The sequence below is a fragment of the Tursiops truncatus genome, chromosome 13 (genome assembly GCF_011762595.2).
Source record: "Tursiops truncatus isolate mTurTru1 chromosome 13, mTurTru1.mat.Y, whole genome shotgun sequence".
Lineage (NCBI taxonomy): Eukaryota > Metazoa > Chordata > Mammalia > Artiodactyla > Delphinidae > Tursiops > Tursiops truncatus.
In genome coordinates, this window is record NC_047046.1 from 22,149,817 (window position 1) to 22,172,424 (window position 22,608).

At 56.7% G+C, this 22,608-nt stretch overlaps 3 protein-coding genes and 1 long non-coding RNA gene across 7 annotated transcripts in view; 2 read left to right on the forward strand and 2 right to left on the reverse strand.

Moving 5' to 3' along the window:
• Positions 1–1,417, forward strand: part of EWSR1 (EWS RNA binding protein 1) — a 27,691-nt gene extending 26,274 nt beyond the window's left edge. For all 3 annotated transcript variants that reach the window (XM_033837128.2, XM_033837129.2, XM_073790275.1), the window contains 2 exons: positions 599–851; positions 1,015–1,417. In XM_033837128.2, coding sequence (XP_033693019.1) covers positions 599–851; positions 1,015–1,054 — 293 coding nt within the window. In that variant the 3' untranslated portion in view covers positions 1,055–1,417. The remainder of the gene's footprint in view (positions 1–598; positions 852–1,014) is intronic.
• LOC141276157 (uncharacterized) overlaps positions 1–7,549 on the reverse strand; it is a 13,127-nt gene extending 5,578 nt beyond the window's left edge. The window contains exons 1-2 of the long non-coding RNA XR_012325249.1: positions 7,416–7,549; positions 1–2,126 (exon numbers count right to left, since the gene is read on the reverse strand). This is a non-coding gene — a long non-coding RNA (uncharacterized lncRNA). The remainder of the gene's footprint in view (positions 2,127–7,415) is intronic.
• Positions 7,550–7,608: 59 nt separating this feature from the next.
• GAS2L1 (growth arrest specific 2 like 1) lies at positions 7,609–13,081 on the forward strand. 2 transcript variants are annotated; one of them, XM_004317321.4, is made up of 6 exons: positions 7,609–7,751; positions 8,668–9,340; positions 10,704–10,811; positions 10,896–10,992; positions 11,074–11,245; positions 11,770–13,081. In XM_004317321.4, exons 2-6 carry the CDS (start codon positions 8,687–8,689, stop codon positions 12,782–12,784), a joined length of 2,046 nt encoding a protein of 681 aa, XP_004317369.1. In that variant the 5' UTR covers positions 7,609–7,751; positions 8,668–8,686; the 3' UTR covers positions 12,785–13,081. The 2 variants fall into 2 exon arrangements, with proteins under 2 accessions (XP_004317369.1, XP_073646375.1); XM_073790274.1 differs by lacking the exon at positions 10,704–10,811 and having other exon boundaries at positions 7,675–9,340.
• RASL10A (RAS like family 10 member A) lies at positions 12,162–15,989 on the reverse strand. The gene is made up of 3 exons (XM_033837140.2): positions 15,281–15,989; positions 14,157–14,281; positions 12,162–13,873 (listed from the first exon to the last, which is right to left on the reverse strand). The coding sequence occupies exons 1-3, from the start codon at positions 15,497–15,499 to the stop codon at positions 13,606–13,608; spliced, it is 612 nt and encodes a 203-aa protein (XP_033693031.1). The 5' UTR covers positions 15,500–15,989; the 3' UTR covers positions 12,162–13,605.
• Between the last annotated feature and the right edge of the window lie 6,619 nt (positions 15,990–22,608).

Genomic DNA, 22,608 nt, shown 5'->3' on the forward strand with positions numbered 1-22,608 from the left:
CTCTTGTGTTGCCCAGACCAGGTTGGTGATTTCAGCAAGTTCAGCCCTGGACACTGGGGCTCTTTAAGTTACACGGTTGACCCTTGAACAATGCGGGGGTTGGGGCGCTGGGCCTCTGTGCAGTCAAAAAAAATCCACTTAGGGGCTCCCCTGGTGGTACAGTGGTTGAGAGTCCGCCTGCTGATGCCGGGGACACGGTTCGTGCCCCAGTCCGGGAAGATGCCACATGCCGCGGAGTAGCTGGGCCCGTGTAGCTGGGCCCGTGAGCCCTGGCCGCTGAGCCTGCGCGTCCGGAGCCTGTGCTCCGCAGTGGGAGAGGCGACAGCAGTGAGAGGCCTGTGTACAGCAAAAAAAAAAAAATCCACTTTCAGCCCTCCCTCCACATCCTCAGATTCTACCAACCTCAGATTAGTACTGTAGTTTATATTAGTGGGAAAAAATCGATGTATAAGTGGACCCATGCACCTCAAACCTGTTGCTGTTGTTCAAGGGTCACCTGTAGTTCCATTAGTTCTAAACTGTGACCCCAGCAGATCCTGAGGGGACCTCTGCGTTCACCCATTCTCTCTGTCCTCTCCTGTACTTTCCCTTACCTTAGGCGGTGACCGTGGCAGAGGTGGCCCTGGTGGCATGCGGGGAGGAAGAGGTGGCCTCATGGATCGAGGTGGTCCTGGTGGAATGTTCAGAGGTGGCCGTGGTGGAGACAGAGGTGGCTTCCGTGGCACCCGGGGCATGGACCGTGGTGGCTTTGGTGGAGGAAGACGAGGTGGCCCTGGGGGACCCCCTGGACCTTTGATGGAACAGATGGGAGGAAGAAGAGGCGGGCGTGGAGGACCTGGAAAAATGGATAAGTATGTGGTGGTAGAAACAGCTGTGGAGCACAGGGCCCATTGGGCGGCAGGTCTCACCTGTTCTGTGGGAATGAGGCAAGCAGCTCAGCTCAGGGCTGTGGAAGGGCTTCCTTTCCTCTCCCCATTTTTAACACATTGCCCCTTTTTCCTTTTTGCCCTGCAGAGGTGAGCACCGTCAGGAACGCAGAGACCGGCCCTACTAGACGCAGAGACCCCGCAGAGCTGCATTGACTACCAGATTTATTTTTTAAACCAGAAAATGTTTTAAATTTATAATTCCATATTTATAATGTTGGCCACAACATTATGATTATTCCTGTCTGTACTTTAGTATTTTTCACCATTTGTGAAGAAACATTAAAACAAGTTAAATGGTAGTGTGCCGAGTTTTTTTTTCCTTCTTTTAAAGATGGTTGTTTAACTAAGACTAAACAATGGGAATCCCTTGTGAGCATGCTCAGTATCATTGTGGAGAACCAAGAGGGCCTCTCTAACTGTAACAAACAATGTTCATGGTTGTGATGTTTTTTTTTTAAAATAAAATTCCAAATGTTTATAAACCGTCATCCTTCTCGGCCTCTGTTCTGCAGCCACTGCACATCTACTTGGAGCATGTCCCCAACCCCCCAGATCACAGCTCATTCAAGCGTCATGTGTGAGGAAATCTGTACGGTCAAGATGTGACACTGCAGTGTTGGTCACGGTGCTGCTGGCAAGGAAAGGGGGTTCGAGTGTCACTTTGACCCTGAGCCGTGTCTCAAGGGGACGTCATAGCCCAGGTCTGTCGATTTGCGGGGGGGGGGGGGGGGCACTGTGTTGGGTATCCATGGCTGGGAGCCCTCTGAGGGAGCTTTGGGTCACAGGGCCCTCTGAACGCCCCTCCCAGCAGTGGCGGAGTTGGTGGGCCTCTGAGCCTCCACACACTTCAGGACGCAGGTCTGCCTTAGTGACAGTAAAGGAGGGGAACCGTTTTTATATTTCCTACTTAAGTGGTAGTGGTTATTGTGCTTCCTTGATGTTATGGGGTTAGAGTTTTAAAGTTAGGTAAACAGCCTAAAACTAAAATGGAGGCCTTGGTTAAGACTGCCTTGGTTGCCTTGTGTGGGGTCAGAGCACATTTCTGTTATCAGGGAGGAGATGTGAAGAGCCGTAGACCCATCACCTGTTGGCCTTGTGGTCAGTCTGGTCTCTTCTTGGAGCCGCATGAAGATAAGTATCCAAAGCAGGCCAGTAGGTTTCAGTCATTCAAAGATCCAAGGCTCTTATCACGTCCATCTGGGAAAAGCCATTTTCCAGGTAAGCAACTGTAACTTAGTCCATAAATGTGTCCCCAGGCAGATGCTCAAGAAACAAACTTAACACACCCACCCAGTCAAAGACAGCTAGTGTCCTAAGGCTCAAGGAGAGATTGTCACCTTCAACCAGGGGAAGGGGCAAGGGTTTGGAGTGAATTTTCCCTACCATCCCCTGCCCAGAGAGAGCAGGGCCTGGGGAAGTGGGTACACTGCTCACAGCACCCTACTGGCCCCACGGTCTGACCATTCACCCCGGGTCTTCTCTCTCCCCAGCCCACCTGGACGTACTTTACATACAACTAACTCTGGTTTCCCGTTTCCTCTTTTTCTGCATTACCAGCCCATTTCCCAAATGAATACGCATTGCGCTTGCACTTTTGGAAAACCCTCCCTTACCCCTCGTTAATCCCCCTCCAGCCACCAAGCCATTTTACTCTTTCCTTGGCATCCACCTCTTCTCCCTTTCTAGAAACCACTTCCAATCGGTCTTGCCTCTGCGGAGACAGTAGCAACCTCCATGTCACCAGATCACTGGTGGTGCCTTCCCAGCCTCTGCTGCCCTCCTTCTCTGCCTGACCTCTAAATACAGGGGCTCCCAGGCTGTGATAGGGCTCCTCTGACCCCTCACTGCTTGGCTGACTGCCCACCCTTCTCCCAAGTGCCAGCTCTTCCTGGGATCTGATGGGCTGAAAGGGCTGGATCCTGCCCCGCACCTCCCTCCACCCCATTCTCAGCAAGTGGAAGAGTTTGTTCCCTCATCCTGAACCTTGGAGTTCCTCATTGACTCCTGTTCTCTCAGACCCCAAAGTAAACCATCAGGCTCTCCAAGACGCAGCACCAAAAACACCCATGCCTCCCACGGCCCTCTCGCAGGGCTCCCAGCTTCCCTCCACCCCTCTAGCCCTTACCCCATGGAGGCTGACCGACCTCACCATTCTCAAAACCCTCCGGAGGCTCCTGCCACGCTGGCTATGACCCATGAGATCTGGCCTCCCTCAGGCCCCCATGACCCGAGCTGCCCTCTCTGCCTTCCTCCCCGCAGCCCCGCCACACAGGCCAGTGCTGTTCTTGCAAGGAGCCAAGGACGCTCCCACCTCAGTCTTGGCAGGTATCAGAGCCAGAGTTCACACTCCTGAGGCCCGAACGCACCCACGACATCACCGGGCTGCATCGTGCCAAGTGCACATCAGCCCCTGAGGCAGTGTGAGCACCCCGTGGCTCAGGTGAGGAGATGGGACTTGCCTTCAGGCCCGAGGGGGCTCCTCAGAGCCTGCGCTCTCCCCCTCCTGACCTGCCGCCCACAGGCATCCTATTTCTAAAGGGCTGGGTGCCCGGTCTACCCCCTCCCCAGCCTGCAGCCCAAGCTAGGGGATCATGAGCAGCCCTCCCAGCAGCTGCTGCAGGGACAGCCACGGAGTGTGACAGGCGTTGCCTAACTCCTGCCCAGAGCTTGCGGACCCCGCGGGGGCAGCCTCGCGTCCCTGGCGCCTAGGCCCAGGGTGGAGGTGCTTATGTCAGGCAGGCCAGGTCCTCTCAGCCAAAAGAAACGTCTGGACTGCACTGACCTCAGATGCCCTCAGGAGGCGTGGGTTCCAAGCCCTGTCTCAAAGGGCCGCGCAGAGCTGGCTGAAGCCTGGGGATGGGGTGGGGAGTGGAAACCGGGTTCCTCACGCTGCTCCCAATTCTCAAGAGCTCCTGGTCAGTCACACTTAGGATAAAAATTTTCCGCACACCCTCGTGGTCCCACAAGGCCACACCCCGCAGACCCAGGCCAAGGTTCAGGGGTCAGTGGGAGACCGATCTCTGCCCCTACGCGTGGACAAAGGCTCACAGGGAGTGGCTCACCTCCAAGGGAGGAAATTGGAGCCAAGGACAGTGCAGTGACAGGGCCTCCCCTAGGCCCAACCACGGGCCCTGGAGCGCCCCATCCTGCCCCGCTCCTGACAGAGCTGCTGGGCGCAGAGTGAGCATGAGCACAGAGAGATGGAGGCTGGTGGGAAAGCGGGCCTTCCAGGCTTTCTGGTCCTGCTTCTCCGGGGCACAGGAGGCAGCTCAGGGGAGCTTGGGGTCACTCACCCCGCAGCCGGGGCAGGAGCAGTCGTCATGATTGGACCCACATCTGGACAAAGCATCCTGAAGCCCCCGGCGGGTCACCAACTCATCCTGGGCCATGCTCACAGGTCAGTCTAGCCCAGAGGGCATCGGATGGAACCAGCCAGGACCTGAGCTGCCCAGTGCCAGGGCTGGGGCCTGCCGGCAAGCCCATCGTCCAACCTCCGGCTGCAACCGAGGCCAGCAGGCTGCACCCTAGCACCCAGCAGCTGAGGCTGGAAATCCAGCCATGTGCCCATCGCCCAAGGGCCAGCCCGAGCCTGCACTGGAGCCACAGCATTCTGTACTCAAAGGTGGCCTGTGGGGTCTGTGGGGATGGGCTCAGGACAACCATAGCCCAAACCTCTCGTCCCACCAGTGGTGTCTGTACTTCCCTTGGTCCTGCCAGGAAGAGGAGAGGACGCCTTACGATACAGGGGATCAAAGCCAAGGCCCTCCATGGCCTGGGCCGTGGGTCTGGCCACACCAGTGGGAACCACACCTGCCATGTGTCCTAGAGTCAGAATATTGGAGTCTCTGGTCTGCAGTGGGCCTCTGTGATGGCAGGCCACAGCTCAGGGGACTGGAGATAGAGAGGAACAATCCCCCCTCAGCTCCTCCTCCTCAGAGGAGCCGTGGATGTATGCCCTGGCTGCACTCGGCTGAGTAATAACATTTTCACAACTCTGTGGTGTGACTGCTGTTGTCCCATTTTACAAACAGTGCAACTGACTCAGGGAGCTTAACCATCTCACCCAATGACCAACAGAAGGGCCTAGGTTCAGTCTGACCTCTCCTGTGTCCAGGGCCCTGCAGAGACACGAGGTAGATATGAGCAGGGGTCAAATTCCTGCACAGCTGCTGACCACACACATCCCTTGCCCTCTCTGGGCCTCAGTTTCCCAAAATTGTAAAAGGAGAACACAAAAAAGCATGGAGAATTTAATTACTTAGTTTCCACACCCTGATCTTCCCCTGCCCCATCTGCAGCAATCCTGTCCTCCCCAGGTATCAGCAGCCCCAAACCTGTAACTCTGTCCTCACCTTCACACCCGATTCACCAGCATATTCTATCCGCTTTCCCCTCAAAATACAGCCAGAATCCAACTCCTCTCAACACTGGCACCACCTGGTTTCCTCCAGGGCCCCTGCCCTGTCCACCACAGTACCACAGGGAACCTGTTATGACCTAAGTCAGGTCACACCCCTCCCCTGCTCTAATTCCCTCCCTGGCTCCCAGGTCCCTCAAAAGAGGTGTGGCCCCTCAGCCCCACCTCCATCTGCCTCCACCCAGCCTCACAGACCCCCTCCCTCTTTCTTGAACACACCAGGCACCCGCCTACCTTGACCTTTGCCCTGGCTATTCCCTGAAACTGAAACACTCTCTTTCCAGATATCCACACAGATCCCTCCCTCACCTTTACTGTTCACTGATCAAAAATTACAGGCCTGGGACTTCCCTGGTGGTCCAGTGGCTAAGACTCCGTTCTCCCAATACAGGTGGCCCGGGTTCAATCCCTGGTCAGGGAACTAGATCCCACATGCCACAACTAAAGATTCCGCATGCTGCAACAAATATCCCTCCTGCCGCAACTAAGACCCAGCGCAGACAAATAAATATTTTTAAAAAAACAAACAGGGACTTCCCTGGTAGCACAGTGGTTAAGAATCCGCCTGCCAATGCAGGGGACAGGGGTTCAATCCCTAGTCTCGGAAGGTCCCACATGCCGTGAAGCAACTAAGCCCATGAACCACAACTACTGAGTCTGTGCTCTAGAGCCTGTAAGCCACAACTACTGAAGCCCGCGCACCTAGAGCCCATGCTCTGCAATAAGAGAAGCCACCGCAATGAGAAGCCCTCACACCACAATGAAGAGTAGCCCCCGTGCGCAGCAACTAGAGAAAGCCCTCGCACAGCAACGAAGACCCAACGCAGCCAAAAATAAATACTAAATAAATAAATTAAAAAAAAAATTGCAGGCCCATCCCACCCCCACTCCTGCTCCCCACTCCCTTCTCCCCAGTGCCTTGTCCCTGTTGCAGCCCAGGAGCCACCTCTAGACTGTGAGCCTGGGAGCTGGCTCTGTTTTGTTCCCTGCTTTTTGCTCTTGGTTTTGCAGTGCCAAAAGACACAGCACCCAGTAGGCTCCATGTCAATGTCAGCCGTTAGTTACTACTTCTAGACACGGGCCTTCCTCACTCTACAGTGGATGGAGTGGGCTGTGGAGAGGGTAGAGTGGGACCTGCACGACCTGGGTATTGGGGTAAGAGCCCACCTTTTGAAAGGTCACAAGGACTCAGTGAGATGATGTGAGCAGCCTGCCACCAGGAGGTCAGGCACATAGTAGGTAACAAATGCCCCAATCCTTGAATGAAGTTATTCCCATAATAGTCATTGTTCAAATCCCTGCGCCACCAGCTACTCTCCTGACTCAGCCCAAGTTTGGGCATGAGTGTCCCTCATAGAGGTGACTCATTGTTTCCTTCAGGTCAAGGGCACACAGCTGGCCTGGCACACAGTAGGAGCTTTATTAAAGCTCTGAGCATTGGGCGGTTGGTGGTGGTGCTTCCCCGCAGCAGCCCCGCCTGGCCAGTGAGGCTGCTGCCCAGCCAGGCCTGGTGTCCCCGCCCAACGGCAGCAGGGGCAGGATTTCCCGCTGGTCCCAGCCAGGTCTATCCTGTGCAGCTTGAAAAGAAACCAGTGGGTCTTAACTCTCCAGAGCCAGGCTGCCGCCTAGCCTCTGCCGTTTATTCCATGGCCCACCCCGATAGCCAGAGGTGGTCCAGGACTGGCCTGTCCCCACTGCAGTGTATGGGCCGCAGCGTCAGAAACGTGGGCCTCAGCCACGGATTCCCCTAACCTGAGGGAGCATTCGATAAGGAGCCAGTGGTTAAGTGGGGGTAAAACGGAGCCATCCTCCCCCTCCCCCAGGCCGGCGTTGCTGATAGGAAGTCCGACACCCAAGGCTGGACGGCCTCATTTATCTGAGCTAAGGAGGTCCACTCCAGCCGGAGGTGACTTGCATCCCCGGGCCCCTATCGCTTCCTGAGTTCGTCTTGGGAACTGCCCGTTTGTGCTCACCCGGGGAGGCCACTATCTGGGGAGGCAGAGCAACTAGAAACACCCAAACCCCTCCCCAGGAGACCAAGGAGGGTGGAAGGGACCGTGGGGACTAGCCTGACTGGGGATGGGACTTCTGGGCTGGAAGGGTCGCCTGGGGGCCGTGGTCCCGCCTCCGCTCAGGGCTGGGCCGAGTCCCTGGCCCGCTCCGCATCTGGAGACTCCAGCCCCTCCACAGGCCGGGAACAGCGCGTCCCCTTTAAGAGAGCGCGGCCCCGCCCACCCCCTCCGGCCGGATCCGAATTCCAGAGAGGCGGGGCGGAGACTGCAGGCGCTGAGGACGCGCTGGTGGGACAGGGATCCGCTGTAGCTCGGGCGGCGCCTCCCTGCGGCGGCCCGGCCCGGCTCCGGCCCCGCCGGGGCGATGCTCCCCGAGGCCGCGGGATGAGCCAGGTGAGCGCGGGGACCCCCAGCACCCACTGCCCGGCGCACACTGAAGGGGACCTGGCGGCGGCAGCCGCGGGCCTCTGTTCCCCAGGGCTGTGTGACCTTGGGCAGCCCCGCACCCTCTCTGGGCCGAAGGACAGCCAGGACTGGCGAAGGCCCTTCTGAGTCCCGGCTCACAGGCACCAGCCTGGGGCGCTAGCGAGGCTCCTTGGAGGAGGCGGGCGGGCCAGCCGGCTGCCGGATCAGCAACGCGGGCAGGTCGGCCCCGGCTCCGCCACCCACTGCTCTGTGACCTTGAGCGAGCTCTGCGCCTCAGTTTCCTCATCTGTAAAATGGAGATAATATCACTGCACGCTCAGACCTGGCCAAGGTCACTGCGATTACTTTACTACTGCTGCTGTTCTGTCGTTAGAATGACACAGTCCTTACGGAAGGGAGGCTGAGGGAGGACCTAGGATCTTTCCGGAGGAAGTGGGATCGCCACCAGCCCTCAGCAGTCGACCTAACCCCTCTCTGAGGTCGGGACCGGGGTTCCTACTGTGAGTCCAGGGCCGTGGGCTACATCTCTCTAGGGCTCATCTCTTTACCTATCACAGGGGCAGTAAGGATGGGTGCCTCCCTGCCTGGGCAGGAGGACTCTGCCAAGTCTTTCAATCCCCTCTCCCCCAAAGAACCAAGCAGCAAACACTTATGGACACTAAGTCATTTATAAAAATCATCCCATTAGTTCCTATGAGGAAGGTACTATTATTGCATCCATTTTGCAGATGGGAAAATTAAGGCGAAGAGTTTCTCACAGCCAGGGCTCAAACCCAGGCATTTGGTCTGAAACGACAGGCGGGTGCAGGTGGTCAGCGGCATAGCCTGTACTGAGCGCCTGCTGGGTCCTCACAGCCATCCTGACCCGTGTCCCTGCCCACAGTGACTCGGCTGGCCTGGGCATGGCAGACCCCGTGGTGGGCATCGCGGGCTCGGCAGCCAAGAGCGTGCGGCCGTTCCGCTCAAGTGAGGCCTACGTGGAGGCCATGAAGGAGGACCTGGCCGAGTGGCTCAACGCCTTGTATGGCCTGGGTCTGCCCAGCGGTGGCGATGGCTTCCTGACGGGGCTGGCCACGGGCACCACCCTGTGCCAGCATGCCAATGCCGTCACCGAGGCCGCCCGCGCAATGGCCGCCACCCGCCCAGCCCGTGGGGTGGCCTTCCAGGCACACAGCGTGGCACCCGGCTCCTTCGTGGCCCGAGACAATGTGGCCACCTTCATCGGCTGGTGCCGCGCAGAGCTGGGTGTGCCCGAAGTGCTCATGTTTGAGACCGAGGATTTGGTGCTGCGAAAGAACGAGAAAAGCGTGGTGCTGTGCCTGCTGGAGGTGGCGCGGCGCGGGGCCCGCCTCGGCCTGCTGGCCCCTCGCCTCGTGCAGTTCGAACAGGAAATTGAGCAGGAGTTGTGCGCCGCGCCCACGGCCCCCAACGCCCCCAGTGCCGGGGAGGACGCTGCCACCGCTGCTGCTGCTGCTGCTGAGATCGCCACTGCCCCGGGGGCTCCCTCCCGCGGGCCCCGCATGACACCCAGCGACCTACGCAACCTTGACGAGCTGGTGAGTCCCCGAGTGCGTATGCCCGGCGGCCTGGCTTACTCTCCCTTTACCCAGGGACCAGACAGCAGGGTGGTGCCTGCAACCTCCGGGGGCCTATCCTCGTATCTGCAGGACAGCCTGCCCCATGGAAAGAGTGCTTATGTTGAGCACCAAGTGGATACCTGGCCCCAAGGAGTTGAGCAGGCCCAGAGAGGGAGAGGTGCTGGGTGAGGTCACAGGGCCCAGCACGGCCTGGGAGAAAACTCGGGTCCCATTGCACGATCTCCCTGCTTCCTTTCTGTGGTAACCATGCACCAGATAAGTGCTAGGTGTTCCTTCATCCTGGGGGCCGTGTGATTTGAGCCCCTCCTGTATGCCCTCCCTGCGCTCAGCTGCTAGACATTTGCATTCACACCATCACTGAGCTCGAGGTTGAATGGGTGCCTGTGTTGTTTGGTCCTGGGCAAGGCGCTTGGCACACAGTAGGTGCTCAGTGAGTGCCTAGGGAAGCTCCCAGGGGCTCTGCAGGTCCCTCCTTCTCTCCAGGGCCCTGCACACATCACTTATCTGGGAACCCAAGCCTGGAGTAGCTGCTGCTACTGGGGGCTAAAGTCCTTTCAGGAGCTGCAGGATTAGTTCTACCCTGAGCATAGGAGGTGCCAGACCATGACCCCAGCTTCCTCCTCCTCTTCCCGGGACCTAGGTGTCCCTAACACCCACACAGCCGGGCCAAGAGTTTCCTTCTTATCAGGAGGTTAGAACATGATGTCCCCTTCCTGGAGGCGGGTAGCCGGATGGCTGTGGGCAGAGGTTGCCACCCCACCCCATCCTGCACCAGGGTCATCAGAGGCTCCACCTGCTCATTTTCTCAGCAGCTCCGCTGTGGGCAAGGAGGCAGGCGGGCCGCCCACACAGCCAGCCTGGCAGCTCCCAGCCTGGGGGAGCATGTGGGCAGATGTATGCTAGCTGGGCGGGTGGCCTGGTGTGCACGTTGGTGTATGCGTGTGCCCCATATGTCTGTGGCACTCCTGCCTCCACGGGGTGTGGGTCCTGCCTCCACCCCAAACCTGGCCTCTCTGTGGCCTGCCTCCACCCCAAACCTGGCCTCTCTGTGGGTCTCAATATTCATGTCTGTGAAGTGGGCGAGGGGGAGTGAGGACTCCCCCAGGGCTCAGGGACTTGAAGAATGTGCCTTGTTGGGGTCCCAGGCCCTGGCCCAACCACAGTCCCTCCATCTTTCCCTAGTCAGCTCCCTGACCCCTGGTAGCCAAAGGGGAAGGAGAGCTTCCAGAAGGACTTACTTCCTTCTGACCCTGGAGTTGCTGACATTGGGCCAGGGGAGGAGTGACCTGACCCCTGACCTCCAGCCTCTCTCTGGCTTCAGGTGAGAGAGATCTTGGGGTGCTGCACCTGCCCAGACCAGTTTCCCATGATCAAAGTCTCGGAGGGGAAGTACCGCGTGGGAGACTCCAGTCTGCTCATCTTTGTGCGGGTGAGAGCCAGGGGCTACCTGAGCAGGTGGCAGCCTGGGAGGTGGGGGGGCAGGCTGTGACCTGCCCACGCTGGGCTGCCACAGGTGCTGAGAAGCCACGTGATGGTGCGCGTGGGCGGCGGCTGGGACACGCTGGAGCACTACCTGGACAAGCACGACCCCTGCCGCTGCTCCTCCACGGGTCAGTGCCCACGGCGGGGGCGGGGGGGGGGCACCTCTGTGGCCCCACCTCTCATGCGCCACCCGTCCTCTCTCCCTGCAGCCCACCGCCCACCCCAGACAAGGGCCCGCACCTTCTCCCCACAGCGGGTGTCGCCCACCCGAAGCCCCCGAGCTGGTAGCCCAGCCTCCGGGGGTGAGCGCAGGGGCTCCCGCCCGGAGGTGACACCCATTAGCTTACGCAGCTCGAAGGAGGGGCCCGAGACCCCGCTCAGGTGAGAAGCAGGAGGACGCGGGGTGAGGGGTCCAGGGGGTGGGGGTGGGGGTGCCCGCCCTGGCCTGGATGACTGTGCTCCGTGACTCACACCCTGGGAAAAGTTCCCGGGGGTGGGGAGGTGGCGGCAGGCCCGGCTTCCCGTCTCCATGGCAACCCAACCAAACGAACAACACAGCTGGGCGGGCCTTGGGGGCTGGGTGGCGGCCAGTCCAACCCTGCTTCCCGATGGCCTGCCCAGGAAACTGGAGGCCCGGGGAGGGGGAGCTTAGGGCCTTACTTCTTCTGCTGCCTTGGGGCGGCGGGGGTGGCCGTGGCTGCAGGAAGCTGTGGCAGAGCCTCTCACTTCTCCCTGGAAGTCCCCAGGGCAACAGACACCCTTGGCACTCCCGTCACCACACCACAGGTGCCTCGCCCACCCCCCGCCCCAACCACGCGGCTGCTGGTTCCTTACTCTTCCTGCCCTTTCTGCACGCCAGTCCCCTCCGCGTTGCCCCAGCTCTCTCTCTTGCTCCCCTGCCCCAGGGCCCGGGACCAGCTGCCCCCCCACCCCCGCTCCCGCCGCTACTCCGGGGACAGCGATTCCTCAGCCTCCTCAGCCCAGAGCGGCCCCCTTGGTGCCCGCAGTGAAGACTCAGGCACTGGCCCCCGACGGGAACGGCCCAGCCGTCGGGTGACCACAGGCACTCCGGCCTCCCCGAGACGCCCCACCGCCCCGCGCAGCCAGTCCCGAGACCGGCTGGATCGGGGGCGGCCGCGTGGGGCCCCAGGAGGCAGAGGAGGCCAGCTGTTGGGCCCCAGCCCTGCCCGGCGGGCCCGGAGCCAGAGCCGTGAAGAGCAGGCTGTGCTGCTGGTGCGTCGGGACCGAGATGGGCAGCACTCATGGATGCCACGGGGCAGGAGCAGCCCCCAGACTCCCCGTGCCCACAGCCCCGCAGCGCCCCGGCCTCCCCGGGTCCCCAGCCCCAGTCCAGAGTTGAGCACCACCCCGGCCAGTGTCTTCCGCACACCCCTGCAGCTTGACCCAAAGGAGGAGCAGCAACTATTCCAGCGCCTGGAAGAGGAGTTCCTGGCCAATGCCCGAGCGCTTAAGGCTGCTGCTGGCGGGACCCCGACGGGACCAGCCCCTGACCTGGTTCGGGCCCCAGACCCTCCAGCTCCTGACTCAGCCTACTGTTCCTCCAGCTCCTCCTCTTCGTCCCTCAGCGTCCTGGGTGGCAAGTGTGGCCAACCCGCAGACTCTGGCAGGATGGCCAATGGGCTGCCCGGGCCCCGAGGCCCAGCTCTGTCTAGCTCTTCCGATGAAGGCAACCCCTGCCCCGGTGTAGGGGGCCCACCAGATGCACCTGGGAGCCCCATGGCCGGCCCAGAGCCCCTGAGGACCTGGGCACGAGGCCGGATGGACACACAGCCAGACCGAAAACCCTCACGCATCCCCACCCCGAGGGGCCCCCGCCGCCCATCTGGACCCACGGAGTCCAGGGCCTGGCATGCCCTGCAGTCAGTCAGCCCAAGGGCTGAGCCAGATTCCTGGATGTGATGGACCAGCCCAGCTGCCCCCAGTCCCCCATTCCTTCTCCTTTTCCTTTGTGGCCTTAACCCCTCTGCATCAGGGAGTCCCCCCTGCCTCTTGGGGACCAGACCTCATGGGACCAGACCCCTTGGGACCACATGGCACAATGGGACCTCTGTTGTACATTCCGGTTGGGGGATGAGCATTGCTATTTAATTACTAATATTATTGAATGCCTTAGAGGGGGCTGGGCCAGCCCAATAAGGACCCTTCCTGCGGTCCTGTGGCCCTGCAGAGCCTGACAGTAAAGTTTTGTTCCAGCTACTTGTGTCTGCTTCTTGGGGACTCAGCCTTGGGGCCATCACACCCATTTGGGGGCCCTCATTACAGGTTGGGATTCTGGAGTTAATTGCCAGGGGGCAATGCCTGGCAGCTCTGACCTTCACGCTTAAGATTATCCTGCCATCCCAGAAGTGCCAGGTGCACTTGAGTTGTTTCCCCCTTTATTTCCTCCTGAGAGGCGGGATTTAACTGTTTGTCCAATGGAACTCCAAGAGCAGTCTGAGAGCTTCCAATCAGATGCATAACCACGTCCCTTCCATCCAATGGGATCGTGACCCAATGAGGTCCCAGAAAGGACTGTCCAATGGGGCCTAGCTGGGTCCAATGAGATTCAAAGAGAAGCCTGTCGCCCAGGAGACTGGGTGGGAGTGTTCCTCAGCCAATCAGAGAGGAGGCTGTCCTGTCCAATCCGAGAGAAGTTGGGCAATCTCGTCCAATCCGGGTCCCCAGTTGTTCCAGTCAAATGGAGGACCCCTCCCCGCCATCGGTCGTGTCGTCCAATTCAATCACATGAGGCTGCAGCGCGCCGGATGCAGCGCCCCCTGCAGGCGCAGAGCCGGATGCGCAGGGCGTGCGCGCACCAAAGCGCAGCGCAGCAGCTCGCGGAAGAGACGCAGCACGTGCCAATTGTACTTGGCCGAGCACTCGAGGTATCCACAGCGCCAGCCCCTGCGCACTAGCGCAGCCAGTGCGCGCCGAGGCCCGAACCGCAGCCGCTGCCGGTCCCGCTTGTTGCCCACCACAAGGATGGGCGCCTCGGGTGCGCCCGCCGGCCTGGGGGCCAAATGGGAAAAAGGGTCGCGGTGCCACGGACCCCATGGCCGGAGAATCCCCCCAAGTGGGTATATACATTCCCCTCTTGCGGCCAGAGACCCCCCAGCAAATTACCAGAACCACAAAGACACAAAGACCCAGGCCTAAAGACCGCATAGGGCTAGAGGCCAGGCCCGGAAGGCCTGAGACCAGGCCCAAGATGGCGGAAGAACCCCCTCACTCACCTCAGGCAAAGGCCTGGCCAGACCCGCAAACACTCCCCTCCGCCCCGCTGCTCACCTACCTGGTCTCCGCGATGCGCTGCCGCAGCGCCTTCACATAGTCAAAGCTGTCTGGGCTGCAGATATCATAGACGAGCACGAAGGCGTCCGTGTCCTGCAAGCTCCAGTCTTTAGGGTCCGGCCACTCCTGGGGGCGGGAGGCCAGAATTTGCCGGAGCCCCACCTTCCCACTCTCCCATGCCCAGTCCTCGAGCAGGGGCCTTGACGCTAAACCCACTGTCCTTACGGACGCTGGGGTATGAATTTTAAAACCGTGCCTGAAGCCGGTCAGCCCTCAACCCTCTTTCACTCTGGGTCTCCTCTCCCCTCACTCCTATCTTCTTCCTCCTCCTCCAGTTTCCCACAGTTCAACTCGGGACAAACCCCGCCCCTCCCCAGACCCCCTCCTTGGTAGTTATGCCTCAGCCTAATCCCAAAGCCCTTGGCCGGTGTTCCCCCAGCCCGCAGAGACCACTAATTAGCGGCAGCTGTACACGTTTAGGCCTTTGGCCTAAGCACATGCTGCTCTTTCCACCTGGAATGCTTCCACTACTTCTTTTCATCAAAAGTTCACTCATCCTTCCAGGTTTAGCCCAAATGCCACCCCCTCCAGGAAGCCCTGCTTAATCCTGCCTGCTCCTTCCTCTTCACCTCTCGAAGGCATCAGCTCCAAGGATTCAAAGTCTGTCCTGGACTTTGCAAAATTACTAGACGAGTCTTTGCTGCAGGTCACAGGAATGAGGGAGCAGAGAATGATCCCCCTAGAAAGTACACCACTATGTCTGGCTTCAACCTCTCCCAGTGCGGCTCTGCTCAAGGCCCCAGACCCACAACGCTCACCCTCAGGGAGGCAGGACCATGCTCCCCCACGCACAGATCCCCACCCACCAGCGGAGGCAGGCAAACAGAGAGGCACTTAAGCGAGCTAGAAAAAGCCACCTTGCAAACTCGCCGGGTCTCGGGCCTGATTTTGGGCAACTTCAGGCCAGCAGAAGGGGTGAGACACACAAACGCAAGGACATACATTCATTCTTCGGCCCATGAACACAGTCGGGCACCCCTGGGCCGTACACGCGGACTCGCACGTGTGTACCGAGCACCCACACACATGCTGTCACACGCCCCTGCCCACTCCTCGAGCTGCTACCTCTAGCCCCCCGGGGCTCTGACCGGGGCCAGCACCGTCGCCGTCGCGGATGCTCAGGTCGTAGACGGCGCCGTCGAGGAGCACCGCGGGCCGGTAGAGGCGCGGCCCGTCCGTGGGCCGGTGGCGCTCGGGGTAGTCACCGAACAGGAACTGGCGGATGATGGCTGTCTTGCCCACGCCCGGGGCGCCCAGCACCGCCACCCGCAGGCTGCCCCCCATGGCCCGCGCGTGCTGCCGCGCCCCGCGCTGAGAAGCCTCATGGGCCGACGCCGCTCGGCGCGCGCCGCGCGCACTGCCCGGTACGCCCCGGCCCCGCCGCGCTCCTCATCGCCCCTCGGAGCACCCGGGGCCCAGGGAGGCCAGGCCGGAGGACGCAACTGGCGGTGGGCGGGCAGACAGACAGCAGAGCAGGCCGACGGAAGACGTGAGAGCAGCTCCGGCGGGTGCCAAGCTCGGAAGAGAACAGACCGAACGCGCCGCGCACAGACACGGCCTCCTCTCGCAGCGCGACTGGAGGCGCCGCCCGCAGCGCGGGGCACCGAGGTCGGACCCCCTGCTTGGGTCCCGCGGCGGGGAGGGGCGCTGGGGGCGGCACTGCCTCTCGGCGCCTCCGTCCCTCTGTCCTTATCTGGCTCCGGCGCCCGGAGTCGCCGCCCCAGCCGGCGGCGCGAGAAAGCGAGCGAGCGGAGCCTCCCGGAGGCGGCGATGAGGTAACCGCCTGCCCGCCCGCCCCTCCCACCTCCCCCCTACCCGCCCGGGACGCCCCTCCCGGGAAGGGTCGCGGGAAGGTGACTGGGACTCGGGGAGCCCGGGGAGGGACCCAGCCCCCTCTGCGTTCCGCACTCCTGTCACCCGCTCCAAAATAGAAGTCCCTTCCCGCCCACATCCTTGTCCCCTCCTCCAAACACCGCTCCCCCAAGCTGGCTCCTCACAAATCCGGCCCGCTGGAGTCAGGGCGCCCGGGTCGGATCCAGCCCAGCTGTGTGACCTTGGACGAGTTGCCGCACTGCGCCGGCTCTGCTCCACATCCATCAAACGCAGACACCGTTTCTTGAGAACCTACTACGTGCCAAGCCCTATACTAAGATATGTGATCCTTGAATCAAAGCCTCAACCTGGTGTCTCTGAGAGAGGAAAAGAAAACTAAGGCTGGAGAGGGGACTCTCCGAGGTTGGGAGGCAGTGGGTGGCCCCTGACCCGCCGCCCTGCGGTCTCTTCTGAGGAGCTCTCCCACCTCCCTCCTGCCCACAGGGGTAAATGGCCAGCACTAAATAACATGTCAAATGGCATCATGGAGGGGGGCGTGGGACAAAGGGTGCTGAACCCGGCATGCACCAGGTCCCAGCAGCTCAGCCCCAAATCCCTGTCCCAACTATGCTGAAAGATCCAGAAATTGGTCGACACCACCTTCGTCATAGCTAAGGCCAAATTTTCTGCCTATGTCTCCACTGTAGCTTCCCTCAAACCCTGCAGCCTCCACGCCAGATTCTCAGAGCCCAAATCCCTCCCTGGAGCTGGCCGGAAGCTCCTTCCCCATCAGGGCTTGGGAAGTCTGGGTTTACCAGCCCCATCCTCTGCCTCTGCTTGCCTACCCCCTACAGTGGGGGGCTCCCACATCTCTGATGCCCAGGTACTGGGGGAAATGCACAGGCATGTCTGTTTCTGCACTGAACAAGGGTTTTTCTTATCTGTCTCTTCAACAAACATCTCCAATCTTACTGCTTGCCAGGATGCTGAGATAGGTTTTTTAAAAAGTCCTGCCTTAAGAGAGAACGTTCTAGGGATGGGATGCAGGAATTGTAAGAGCACAGACAACATGCCCACCCTAGCCTGGGAGAAGTGGGAGAGGGAGAAGGAGCTGAGTCTTGAAGTGGAGAGTGGGGTTCATCCTCCTGGGAGCAGGCGATGGTACCTGGATCAGGGATATGGGTCTGCTCTCACTATTCTTCTCAGCCACTAGGGAGAGCAGAGCCAGAGTTGTGGCTACATCTGACAGGTGTTCTAGGTCTTCAGGCCCAGTGAGTGGGGACCCTTGGCTTTATTTTACTTTCTGCTGTGATTTTTCCCTTCACCCGATTTCCCCTCTGACTTTTTAACTTTTCAGGCATCTGGGTTTTGTGAGCCGCCTCAGTTCCTTTGGGGAACAAGGCAGGGAGTAAATAAACTAGGCACCACTTTCCCTGTTGGCACTCAGCAGGGTGTGGGGCTGACATCATTATGGTCTTCCTTGGGGCACTCGGGACCACCAACCCCTGCCTGGAGCACCCTCCCTCCCACACGTGGGAGCCAGCTCTGGGTGTCCTGGAAACCTTCCTTGCTTCACTTTCTGACAGAGAGCCCTTTTCTTGGGTAGGGCTTCTTTGGGAACCACAGACAGGGCTGTGTGTGAGGCGTCTCAGGGACCTAGCGTGTGGTTTTTGGAGTGATGGAAGACACTCTGGACAGAGTACGTCCAAAAGCTCCCACAAAGTCGTCCACACTCCACAGGGGTGACACATTCCCAAGAGAAGTCTCCCATCAGTATCACTAGCAGCCATTCCCATTTATCAAGGACCTGTGGGGAATTCCCTGGTGGTCCAGTGGTTAGGACTCCAAACTTCCACTGCAGGGAGCATGGGTTCGATCCCTGGTCGGGGAAATAAGATCCCACAAGCCACAAGGTGCAGCCAAAAAAAAAAAAAAAAGGACCTGTGATGTGCCAAGCCTTGACTGTAGCTATGCTCATTGAGGCCCAAAGGGATGAGCAGGAAAGTGGCAGCACAGGGACCAGAACCCAGGACCTTAGGCCACTGAAGCTGACTTTCTGAGAAGCCCAACTTCATTGGGGCTCAGAGACCAGAAGGGCTTCAGGAGGAGGTCAGCTGGAGCCTAGGGCCCTGTAGGGAGGGACTCTGAGGAAGCCCCTGTCACTGTGGGAGCTGAGCTGAGACAGAAGTGGGCCGCCCAGGGCCAGGCTTCCCAAAGACTAGCTAGCCAGAGAACTCGGGCTGCCTGTTGGCCACTGCCTGACATTTGCCCAAAAGGTTTCTTCCCATCCGGCCTGATTCCAGACCTTCTCTGGGGTTGAGCACCGTGGACCACGTCCAGCTCCCAGGGGTATTTGCTCTGGACTCCTCTCACCCAGCCATCTGCGTCAGTCCACTGACCATTAATCATAGTCTGTCCTGCCTGTTAATCACTTGTCCCAGCTTAACTCACTCCCCCAGAGTCCTGATGGGGGGAACCCTTACCATTTGGATGCCTCATGCACGGTGGGTCCTTGGTGGCCATCGTAAGGCTGCCCATTGATTGTAGCCAGTCAGCCCCTTGAATGCCATGGGGTTTTATAACCATCAGGACACAAGGAGGCAGCACAGGGCAGGGCTTCCAGGCCTCTGGAGTGAGACCTCTAGGGTTTGAAACCTCCTTCCTGGAGGGGTGTCATCTGCACAAGTTATTTAAACTCTCTGAACCTCAGTTTCCTTCTCTAAAGGGGATAATAATGGTCTTATTTCATATAGTTGTTGTGGGATGAAATGAGATGATACAAAGAGGAAAACAAGACAATTTAGTAAGGCTGGTGGGGGGACTAAGTTTGTACATATAAAATAATTTCATTTTATATGCTAGTTTACAAACTATAACGGAGGCATATGTGTGTACACACAGGTAAGTATGTAGACAGATATTTCCTAGTTCTGTCTGCCGAAAGGGCCTAGAAGTGCCACCCCAAGAGCAACACACACACCCAGCACCCAGATCTTGGTTTCTAATTCTGTTCTCCAGGCTTCCTGGAAAATGGCTGATGCTAGGGTTGGAGCAGGATGAATAAAAGATGAGCCTGGAGCATCTTATAGTACTGGAAAGTAAGGAAGTGCTCAAAAGAAGCCAAAGGATGGGGGCATGTCAAAGAGACACAGAGCCTACTTGAAAGAGCTCCCAATAGCCAAAGCTTAAAAAATTTAAGCAACAAAATAAATAATGCACTTTTGGATTAAACCCAAATTATAAAATAAATATCCATGAGTCCAAACTGATATAAAATGATTGAATTAATACATAAATGCAGGAGAAGAAACAAATTTTCCTTACAGAAGAATTCCAAACATTTTATGTAGCTGCTCCCTGCCCCCACGCTCTTTCCCGAGTGTAGGCTGCACTTCGTGACTTGCTTCTGAAGAACAGTGTGTGGAAAGGGGAGAAAGTAACTTCGCAGTGGAGACCACTGGAAACACTACCTCGGCCAAGTGATCCAGGCTGATGTGACGGCGATAACTCACGTCGATAGTGTGGACCCCTGATACAATGGGACGAGAAGGGCGCCTCCCTTGTCTCCTTCCTAAAAACCTGTAACCCCAGTCTAACTGTGAGAAAAACATCAGACAGACCCAAGTTGAGGGACAGTCTACAAAATACCTGACCAGCACTCCTCGGAATGGTTAAGGTCATGACAAACAAAGAAAGTCTCAGAAACTATCACAGAACTAAGGAGACTCAGGAAACATGACAACCACATGGAACGTGGGATCCGGGAACAGAACGAAGACATGAGTGGGAAAACTAGTGAAAACTGAATAAAGTCTGGAGTTTAGTTTTAAAATTATATGTTATATAATTTGTTATTTATATTATAAATATATATTATTCTTATTCTTGTGTATTATATATTAATAAACATTTACATCATAAACATATTATATATATAGAAAAGAATAGAAAAGATCCCATTTACAAAAGGAACAAAAAAATAGAAAAAACTCATGTATCTATGAAGAATAAATGTGCATGCAAGAATTTTTTTTTTTCTGGCACACCACAGCTTGCAGGGATCAAACCTGGGCCCTGGCAGTGAAAGCGCCAAGTCCTAACCACTGGACTGCCAGGGACTACCGCATGCGAGAACTTTTAAATGAAGAAAACTTAAAAGGTTATAGAGGACTTCCCTGGTGGAGCAGTGGTTAAGAATCCACCTGCCAATGCAGGAGACACGGGTTCAATCCCTGGTCCAGGAAGATCCCACATGCCACGGAGCAACTAAGCCTGTGCACCACAACTACTGAGCCTGCGCTCTAGAGCTCGCGAGCCACAACTACTGAGCCTGTGCTCTAGAGCCTGTGCTCCACAACAAAAGAAGCCACCGCAATGAGAAGCCCATGCACACAATGAAGAGCAGCCCCTGCTCGCCGCAACTAGAGAAAACCCACGCGCAGCAACAAAGACCCAACGCAGCCAAAAATAAATAAGTTTATATATAAAAAAAAAAGGTTATAGAGACGTAAAAGAAAGCATGAACCAATGGAAAGGCATCTACTCCTATATTTGGATGTACAGATTAATATTATTATTTGTTTTGGGTTTTTTTTTTAATTTATTTTGTTTATTTGTTTGTTGTTCCACGGCATGTGGGATCTTCCCAGACCAGGGCTCGAACCCGTGTCCCTTGCGTTGGCAGGCAGGATTCTTAACCACTGTGCCACTAGGGAAGTCCAGATTAATATTATTAATATTATTATCCTCACATCGTTTTGAGGATGTCAATTCTCCATAAGTTAATATAAACATTTGATGTGATCCAAATAAAAACAATACCATCATTAAAAAAAAAGAAACTTAGTTCTAAAGTTCAAATGGGACCAAAAGGGTGAATAAGAGGGTACTATAAATTATGAAAATATAAAGGTACAATACTTTTTAAAAAACTCAGTGGTGGGGAGTTCTCTGGTGGCCTAGTGGTTAGGATTCTGGACTTTCACTGCCATGGCCTGGGTTCAATATCTGGTTGGGGAAGATTCCGCAAGCCACACGATACAGCCAAACAAAAACAAAAACAAACAGAAACAAATGCAATGACCGATGAATAGACAAATTCTCTGGTACTGAACAGAGTCCAGAAAAGCACTGATATATATGTGGAAATTTAGTATATGATACAAATGATATTTCAGATCTGTGGGGAAAAGATGAATTATACAGTAAATGGTGTGGAAACAACTACGTAACCATCTGGGAAAAGAAAGTTGAATCCCTACCTCGTTCCTAACATAAAGCCCACATGGAACAGGCTCAAAATGCAAAAACTGAGATGAGACAAGCACTGGAAAGAAAGAAGAGATTAGGACTTCCCTGGTGGTGCAGTGGTTAAGCGTCCACCTGCCAAAGCAGGGTACACGGGTTCAAGCCCTCGTCCAGGAAGATGCCACATGCTGCAGAGCAACTAAGCCCGTGTGCCACAACTACTGAGCCTGAGCTCTAGAGCCCGTGAGCCACAACTACTGAGCCCGCGTGCCAAAACTACTGAAGCCCACACGCCTAGAGCCCGTGCTCCACAACAAGAGAAGCCACTGCCACGAGAAGCCCGTGCACTGCAACGAAGAAGTAGCCCCCGCCTGCCGCAACTAGAGAAAGCCCGCGCACAGCAACGAAGACCCAACACAGACAAAAATACATAAATAAATTTATAAAAAAAAAAAAAAGGAAGAAGGGATTAAAAGAAGACAATACCCAACACAATTTCAGCATGGAAAAGTAAAAACAGTAACAAAATGGGGAGAAATAACGACAAATCGGGAAGAAAAGGACCAATAACCATGTCAAAAAAGGGCAACAAATAAGAAAACGGCTCACAGAAAAGGACACACAAATGGCTCGAAAACACACGAACGGAGGCATGTTTAAAACACAGTAAGGTACAGTGTTTTGCCCGTCACTTAAACACACCGCGATATGCTGAGTGTGTGAGGGTGTGGGGAAACAGGCTTCGCATTTCTGGTTGGTGGGTGTGTAAACTAGAGAATTTTTAGCAGTAGCTATCAAAATGATTAACGCACCTACCTTCGAACCAGCAATTTCAGTCTGAGGAATTTACCGACATGAAAATGAATGTTCTTTGCAGTATCAGTTGCACCAACACCACCAAAGACACAATTAGGAGGACATCACGGCGAGGACTGGTTCATCACGGTGCCTCCATTCAATGGAAAACCACACGGCTGTTATATAAAGGCATGAGGCCGCTCTCTATAATGGGCTAATAATGGAAAAGTCTCGAAGATACAAGTACGATGCAGATCGGGGTGTATTCCATGCTACTCTTTGTGTATAAAAAGGGAAAAAATCGTATTAGACGTCATTGAGTCTCTTTGGAAGGTAACACTGGTCCCTTTAGGGAGAGGAATGAGAAGGATTATTTCACTTCTACATTCTTTTTGCCTTTTGGATTTTGAACCATGTGAATTCATTACCTTTTCAAAACAAGAACTAAAATTTAAAATGTGAAATGCTTATACCCTCTGGTCCAGCAATTCTGGGGCTAGATCCTATAGCTGCATTTGTGTCTACGAGCAAGGATG

Coding starts and splice junctions, on each gene's coding strand:
- GAS2L1 (XM_004317321.4), top strand. CDS start 8,687: ATGGCAGACCCCGTGGTGGGCATCGCGGGCTCGGCAGCCAAGAGCGTG. Junction 9,341..10,703: donor TACGCAACCTTGACGAGCTG/GTGAGTCCCCGA, acceptor CTCTGGCTTCAG/GTGAGAGAGATCTTGGGGTG. Junction 11,246..11,769: donor GGGCCCGAGACCCCGCTCAG/GTGAGAAGCAGG, acceptor CCCCTGCCCCAG/GGCCCGGGACCAGCTGCCCC.
- RASL10A (XM_033837140.2), bottom strand. CDS start 15,499: ATGGGGGGCAGCCTGCGGGTGGCGGTGCTGGGCGCCCCGGGCGTGGGC. Junction 14,282..15,280: donor AGAGCCCCGGGGGGCTAGAG/GTAGCAGCTCGA, acceptor TCCCGCCCCCAG/GAGTGGCCGGACCCTAAAGA. Junction 13,874..14,156: donor CAGCGCATCGCGGAGACCAG/GTAGGTGAGCAG, acceptor TTTGGCCCCCAG/GCCGGCGGGCGCACCCGAGG.